General features: G+C 56.8%; 1 protein-coding gene across 1 annotated transcript in view; it reads right to left on the minus strand.

Annotated features, from left to right (window-relative positions):
- Nucleotides 1-7: 7 nt before the first annotated feature.
- The window catches only part of CHD5 (chromodomain helicase DNA binding protein 5), a gene marked incomplete at both ends in the record, with an annotated part of 13322 nt that continues 5286 nt past the window's right edge, over nt 8-8043 (minus strand). The window contains 22 exon segments of the mRNA XM_010010047.1: nt 8-96; nt 252-447; nt 909-1041; nt 1197-1237; nt 1240-1307; nt 1483-1620; nt 1764-1853; nt 2062-2180; nt 2293-2392; nt 2507-2660; nt 3045-3189; nt 3309-3442; nt 3634-3722; nt 4100-4192; nt 4607-4781; nt 5450-5622; nt 5728-5853; nt 5922-6153; nt 6602-6726; nt 6915-7032; nt 7394-7525; nt 7705-7846. Coding sequence (XP_010008349.1) covers nt 8-96; nt 252-447; nt 909-1041; nt 1197-1237; nt 1240-1307; nt 1483-1620; nt 1764-1853; nt 2062-2180; nt 2293-2392; nt 2507-2660; nt 3045-3189; nt 3309-3442; nt 3634-3722; nt 4100-4192; nt 4607-4781; nt 5450-5622; nt 5728-5853; nt 5922-6153; nt 6602-6726; nt 6915-7032; nt 7394-7525; nt 7705-7846 — 2812 coding nt within the window.

The raw sequence follows: 8043 nt of genomic DNA on the forward strand, positions 1-8043 counted from the left end.
GGCGGGCGGCCACGGGCGGGATGCGGGACAGCATGGAGGGCAGGCGCGTCACGTCAGCCTTCATGTCACTCAGCAGCTCCTCGAGCTGGTTCAGCACTGCGGGCACAGCGAGCCGGGCTCAGGCCATGGGGACACCCACCAGACACAGACACCTTGTGTCCCAGCAAGCTCCAGCAGCCAGGAGCCGATGGCAAAGAGGGGACAGGAAACAGGGACAACCTCCCAGGCTGGATTTCCCTTCCCACACGCACCCTTGTGCAGGACGGCGTTGGCGGGCTTGTTCCCAGCCAGGGACTCTTTGGAGAGGTGCTGGTGGCTCTCGGCAAGGCACTCCACTTCAGCCAGACGGGCGTTCAGGGCCATGGCCGGGTGACTGGGGTCTTGGGTCATGTTGAGGTACGCTGCCCTCCGCAGCTGCTCCTCGATCACCAGGGCCTGCTCCAGCAACTGGGAGGCAAAAGAGGGAAAGATTCAGGCCCAGACCCTGCTCCAGTGTAAATCAGCGCTGCCCCAAAGGCTCCAGACTGCCTCTGCCCTGATGTGCTCCCCACTGGCCTCGCTCCCAAGAACTCCTGGGGGAACAGGCTTAGCCCTTATGTTTTCTCATCCCATTCAGACAGTGAGCATCCCAGAAAGGGATGTGGGCAGCATTCCCACAGCATCACCCGGGCAGAACACTGGCCCATGCACAGAGAGGAGCCCATGGCAGCCATCCCCAGCCCATGTACTGCAGTGCCCATGAGCTCCCCGGGACCAAACCCGGCTCTGCTCCAGCAACCATGAACCCCTGGCAAAGCCTGGTCCCTGCTCCGTTCCCAGCCGGTGCTGATGGGCTCCCCCTGGCCCTGCAGCACCGCTCTGGTCCCCCCCACTGGTAAGGACTCACCAGCCCTGGACCTGCAACTCACCTTGAACCGCCGGGCAAGGAACTTGTTCTTCATCTCAAGGTAGTTCCCCTTGTGTATCTCCGACTTGAAGGGCTCGTTCAGGATCACGTAGCGTGGGTCATTCTGGATGTCCTGCCAGCGGGCATAGCCATGACTGGTGCCGAGGGAGCGTCAAGGGGAGAACTGACCAGCAGTGAGCATCCCCACCACGTCACCAAACACCTCCCTGCTCATCCCTGCACCCCCCTGGCCTCACCACCTCCCTGCACCCATCAGCAGGAGGCACGGTCCCACCACATCAAAGGGTACGTGACGATTCCTGCCAACAGCCAGTAGTCGTGCCGGCGGTGTGCCAGATGTCATAGATCTTGCCAGAGGAGATGGCAGCTCTCTCCTCGTTCTGCCACAGCGTGTGCAGCTCTGTGGAAGCAGAAGCACGACAGTGGGGTCAAGCAGCGAGGCTGCACCATGCTGCAGGCAGGGAGAGCAATAGCATTGCCCAGGAGGACATCGAGCTGTAAGCCAGCGTCGTCCCACTGCAGCCCCTTCACATGCTTCACGTGCCTTCTGGCTCTTCCAGCCCTCTTGCTCTCACCTGTAAAGCCACCGTCGGCGATGTTGAACATGAATCGGAAGTTCACGTTTCTGTCATCCTTCTTCCCGTCCTCCTCTTCCTCTTTGTCACCATTTTGCTGAGCCTCACCTTGCTCCTTCTCCTCCACCTTGGCGTCCTCTGCTTGGCAAACACAAGAAATGGTGCTGTCTCATCATACTCCACTGGAAAACCGACCAGGGCCCTCCTTTCCCCCAGGAGCTCCTCACTAACACCACTGTTTGAAAAGCCATTTCTTGCCCCAAAGCCTCCTTGCACCTCACCTGCTTTGACTTCTTTGTCCTCCCCTCTCCCTGGGCTGCTGTTCAACTCCGGCTTCTCCAAAGGCTTCTCTTTCTCTTGAATCCCCTCATCTGCAGAAGGGAACAGGACTATGAGAAAAGCTTGACATGGAAAACCCTTCTGGGAACAACTCGCCCTTTTAGGGTAAAGTGATTTTATTGTCTGTGTGTTCAGGATCTTCTCCAGCACAGACCAATGCCACTGATGGGTGCCACAGCTCCACAGAAACCCAGGCCACGGCCAAGAGGGGATTGCTTCATCCCAGCCCCAGAGACTCACCTTTCACCAGGGGCTCAGGAGAAGGCACAGCCCTTTCACTCTCCTCTTGCTTCTCATCCCTCGGTCTCTCCTTGCTGTCGCAGCTTTCTGGGTGCTCTTCACCTTCCACCTTCTCAGCACTCACGGGCACCTTAATGTCAAGTGCCCACCCCAGGTCAGCCCAGCCTTCCCCCTCCTCAGGGAGCTCTCTGACCTTCCCCATAGACCATGATAGGGTCTCCCAGGGTAAACGCTGAAGGAAGCCACCCCACCTGGCTCTCAGACACCTTCCTGCACTTCTGCTCCACTTGCTCCCTTTCCTCCTGGAACACGAGCTGTGTTTCTATTTTGTCTGTAGCAAAGTGAGGAAGATCCTGAATGGGCTGCAGAGGGCTCTGCCTCTTCCACCCCCATTCCCAAGCCAACCCAAAGCCACAACCCCCTGAAAGCCCACAGGAACATCTACCAGTGAGGGAGACAGGTCCTGCGTGCGCTGGGCTGGCCGGGATGGGGGTGTTGGGATCTGAAGACACAATCTCACTGGACTTCTTGCTGTCTGGGCCATCGAGAACCAGATCTGGGGTGCTGTATTTGCCATTGACATGCTCAAACTCCTGGACCTGGGGCAGACACACACCATCGAGTCAAACCCAGCAGGGACATCACCAGCCTGGCTGTTTCACGACTGACGGAGCAGCAGCATCACTACCACCAGGGACACTTCACACCCCAGCTCCAAGACCCAGCAGGTCCCCAGTGTGATTCCTCTGTTTTGCCAGTCAGACCATTAAACACCCACTGATGCTGTGCCCCTCGCAGGGAGGGAAGCAGCAGCTTTGAAATGCAGCTTGCATTCCCATCCCCTGCATGCTGGCAAAGCTGGATGTGCTCCGAGCCTGCAGGCTCAGTACGGGATCCCTGGGGCGCAGCGTGCAGCAGCCCATGAACCCCACAGGTCTCCGGGACATGCCTGAACCAGCACACTTCAAATTCCACTCACCCACCTTCTTCCTTACAAGCGACATGACCCCAATCCGAGTGAGCACGTGCTGGCGTGACAGCCCTTCCCTGGGAACACCATCCGCAAAGGTTTCGGCACCGTCTGCCCCGGGTTCACACAAATGCCTCATGAAGAGGGAGACGTAGGCCCTGTGGAAGGAAAGCCAGACCTGAGCCCAGCCTGGGGATCGCAGCAGAGCTGGTGACACAGCAGGACAACAGGCAGGGCCAGGACAGAGCTCGCCCTGCGTGCCCAGGGTCTCCTGTACCTGAACTCCTTCTCGCTCTTCCCTCGCAGGTCCCGGACCAGCCAGTGGGAGTTGAAGGCATCCTGGGGAGGCATCCCCCAGCGCATGATGGCGTTCAGGAAAGCCTTGCGCTGCCGGGCGTTGAAGCCAAGAACCTGCAGGGGCAGAGGCATCACTGGGATCACAGTGTCTTGGAAGCACATGGCACCTTGGAGCCTCACAGCTGCTATAGGAAGGCTGGATCAGGACTAATGTGCCGGAGGCTCAGCACAGAGTGCTCCAGCCAGTGAGTCCTGGCCAGCCCCATGACTGTGTTGGTTGTGCTCTGATTGAGGCCAACACTCACCTCAATGTTGCCCCCAACTCTTGCCAGCAAAGGAGGGAGAGGCTTGTCCCGGTCACTCTTCAGCTGTCTGCGGGATTGTCTCCTGCCACCTAGAGCCAAGCAGCCCCAGTGATGGACAAGCCCAGGCAGTAAGGAAAGATGGCCAAAAGCTTCCTGCATCCACTCCAATCCCAAAGCTTCCAGTCCCTTCCACCCATCCCACTGGCCTCCAGCCAGGCACCTCCTGTTCTCCCCATCCTTCCACCATGAGGACCAGACTATGGTCCTGCAGCTGCCAGCAAAAGAAACAGCCCATTGCCTTCCCTGCCCTGGGAATCTCCTCACCCGGCAGCACATGAGGACACCTCCCCCTGTATGGAGGCCCAGAAGCACAACATTCCCTCCGACACGGAGTTTCTGCTATACCCGGGCGCCAGCAGCTTCCCGCAAAGCAAAATCCCATGGACTGCCAAACACATTAACTCACTCTGACCTTCTGGCCTGTCTTCGAAGTCTTCATCCTCATCCTCGGAGCCGATGGAATACTCAGACTGGTTGTCAGAGAGCTCATCCTGCCACTCTGCAAACCCCAAGGGAAGACAGGTTAGGAGATGGCCCCAAGCAACCGGTCCCTGCCCCAGAGGGACATCCCTAGGCAAGAGCCTGTCCACCAGTGTGGCTGGCACCCCAGTGCCAGGCAGCGAGAGGGGACACAACAACCAGGCAGTCACATTCCCAGGTTCTCCAAAATCAGTGTTCTCCTATAGAGAAAAGCCCTAATTGGAAATACTTTGTCCCCGGACATGTCTTTCCTAAATTCCTCCAGGAAAAACAGAGTTTAGAGACCAAAACTTAAAAAAATCTTTGAAGAATTTCTATCCTGGAAAGTTTAGGAATCTGGGAAGCACAAATCCATGCACATTACCAAACTGCAGAGAAACAACAACTCAGCCTATATATCCATTAGGCACCCAGAGCCAAGCAGTAGCTGTACCTTGGTCCTCCTGTGAGGTGTCGTTGTAGTTGACCTGCTTGCGGATTCTCTTCCCTTTCCCCAAGTTCCTGGCCAGATCTTCCTGCTGCTGCTCGTAGTGGTGCCGCAGCAGCTTCTCCCAGTAGTCAGGGTCCACATTCTCCTCTTGCTTGATGATCTCACGTTCCACCTCCTCCTGCAAAGCAAGAACCAAGAGGCTTGAGATGGGGCAGCCACAGAGCTGCAGCATTGCCCCACTGCCCCGACCTCTATCAGCAGTCCAGGGAGAGGAAGGGAGAGGCTCTAAGCCCCTGCCTGGAATTTGGCTTTGCCCAAATGTACTGACCTCAGTGCAAGGCTCTCAAAGCGCTGGGGCAAGCTCCCAAAGTGCTCCTCCAAACTCTGCCACCCATCCCGCCCTGCAGTGTTCATGCCCACATCAAGGGAGAAACTACACATCTCCCTGAGCAGCAGCCTGCCACCAGCTCCCACATCAGATGGAGGAAATAAGCCAGGAAAACAACTGACAGCAGCATGGTACATAAGCAGCACCATGGCTGTTCCCAGCCTTCAGGGATGGGCAGAAGGTGCTTGAGGATGCTTTGACCGAAATGAGGTCCTGTGCCAACAGGGAGGGAGCCTGGCTCGCACCATGGGCTGCACAAGACCAAGACAACTGTGCTTCCTCACTGCAGCAGCCCCATCAGCCCCAGGACCCCAGGTCTGGAACAAGCAACAGCAGTCACAGGCAGAGCAGGAGGAGCCCTGCCCTGCACTGGAACGCTCACAAGAGGGGAAAGGGAACAGAACACAGAGGGATGTACAAAGAGGTGCGATTGTAAGACATGATACTAGTCACATTACCACACCGTCCTCTTCTCTCACAACATACTGGGCCACTTTAAAGGAGCTGAGATACTCGTTCATGTTCTGCAGCTCCGTGTCATCAGTTGCATCCTGGTTTCGGTCCAGCAGCTTCGAGATGGCAGCATCGTCGTAGTGGATCACGCTGCTGTCATCCACGTCCTTATTGTCACCTGAAGAACAAAGCGAGGACAATGGAAGCACAGATCACCACGTGGAGACAGCTCAGGTACAGGCCAGGGAGGAAACGAGTCACCCAAACCTGGGGGCCTACACACCTGGTGGGGTGCCACCGTGCTTCTTCTTCATGCCGGGAGTCACTGCACCCCCTTTGGTTGACAGCGTGTCAGAGAAAGGGGGGACAGCGTCTGGCATGGCGATGCGCTGTCCCTGCGACACCATGCCTGTGGGGAAAGAGAGTGAGCCCAGGCCCTGCCGCCTGCAAGGCATCCCCACTCCTTCCCGACCTCACCTTCCACGTCATCTTTGAAGAGCTCTTCTGTGCCGAACTTGAGGATGTCATCCAGCTCCTGCTTGGTCATGGAGCCCGACTTGGAGCCGAGCCCCGGGCGGACGACCAGGTGGGTGAGCATCATCTTCCTCTTGGCCACCTGCGTGATGCGCTCCTCAACGGAGGCTCTGGTCACGAAGCGGTAGATCATCACCTTCTTGTTCTGCCCGATGCGGTGAGCGCGGCTGAACGCCTGCGGGCAGAGCATGGAGCTGCTGAGGGGCCACGGGTCTCACCCCGCTGCGCTGCACAGGAGCACAGGGCAGGGATACACATTGCTCTCTGCTTTTCCATGACTTCTGGAGGCATTTGGCTGCTCGCCTGCTCCTGCTGGCATTCACTTCTTAGCCAGGGTCTGCCCCAGGCTTTGGGAAACACAAGTGAAAGCTCCCCAAATGAGATGGGGGCACCTGGCTGGGAACAAGCAGCTGGAGAAAGCGAGAAGCCCTCGGAAGAGGGCTGGGTTTATGTGCCAGGTATCTCCCAGGCCATGGCAAGGGCAGTGGCTGCAGGACTGGGGCTGCTGAGCAGAAACATGCTCCCCATATAGAGCTCTCAAGGGAAGAGACCGACTGCCCTGCAAACAAAGCCGAGCCCCAGGGGTACTTACTACATGGGAAGGAAAAGGAAAAGTCAAAAACCTGGATGTCATTGTGGGGATTCCAGTCAGAATCATAAATAATGACTGTGTCGGCCGTAGCAAGGTTTATGCCCAGACCACCGGCGCGGGTAGAGAGGAGAAAGCAGAACTGCTGAGCACCAGGAGCTGAAAAAGACAAACCCATACGTGGCAAAGGGTGAGACAGAAAGAAGCGTGGTGTGTGTGGCGAGGTGCAGAACTGTGCTTTGGGGATGGAACCATTGGTCAGGGAAGGCAAGGAGTGACCCTGCAGCTTCCCACATGCTGTGAACCCACCCCACGTACTCCCCTCGGACAGGCAGAAGCACAAGTACCATTAAACCTGTCTATGGCCTCCTGGCGCAGGCCGCCGGTGATGCCCCCATCTATCCGCTCGTACTTGTAGCCTTCGTACTCCAGGAAATCCTCCAGCAGGTCCAGCATCTTCGTCATCTGCAGGGCAAGGAGACCCTGACATGAGCATTTCCACATGGCCTGGCTCCCTGCCACCCACTGCAGCCCAGAGGCCAAGGTGATGGTGGCACCACCAACAGCAGAGTATGGCCAACAGGCAACTGCTCAAGGGGCAACACTCGTGTCTCATACTCTACAGGCAGCTTTGCCAGCATGAGGGGACTGCGTTTGAACTGCCCTCCCCATAGACAGCACTCTTATCTCCTCTTGATCCATAGGTGACAGTGGTTTGAAACATCACTGTTGCCACCACCTCTTCCCCCCATCTCTATCTGCTCCAAATTCTTACAGAGAACAAGAAAAACCCTTTAAAAATGTCTTACTCTTTCTCTACACTCACCTGGGAGAAGATCAGGACTCTGTGACCCCCATCCCGTAACTTCTTCAGCATCTTCTGGAGCAGCATCAGTTTGCCAGAAGATTTGACCAAAGAATTCCCATCATAGGATCCATTGGGTAGAACTGGAGCTTCCTAAAAGGCATCCTGGTCAGCTTCTCCAAGGACAACACTCAGAGAAATTCATGTACACTCCAAAGACAAAATCCGGGGCTTGAAAACCCACACCATTAACCAAAGCAAGATCACGGACACAGCCCCCAACACACAGTGCTCAGAACCACCTTCACAGTACACACACAGAGCTGACGTACCACCGCTGCCACAGGGAAGAGGTAGGGGTGATTACAGCACTTCTTCAGGTCCATCATGATGTTGAGCAGCGAGACCTGGTTCCCACCACCTTTCGAATTCAGGGCTTCGAAATTCCTCGTCAGTATGAACTTGTAGTACTTCCTGCAGGAACAGGGAGGGGAGGGACAGCCCTGAAACTCAGCCAGGCCTGGGACTGGCATAAGCAGGGCAGCATCAAGTTAAAATACGCTAGAGCAGGTTGCTCCAAGCCCCTGTGTCCAACCTGCCCTTGAACACTGCCAGGGATGGGGCAGCCACAGCTTCTCTGGGCACCCTGTGCCAGTGCCTCAGCACCCTCC

This window comes from Nestor notabilis, unplaced genomic scaffold (assembly GCF_000696875.1).
Source record: "Nestor notabilis isolate BGI_N333 unplaced genomic scaffold, ASM69687v1 scaffold22862, whole genome shotgun sequence".
Lineage (NCBI taxonomy): Eukaryota > Metazoa > Chordata > Aves > Psittaciformes > Psittacidae > Nestor > Nestor notabilis.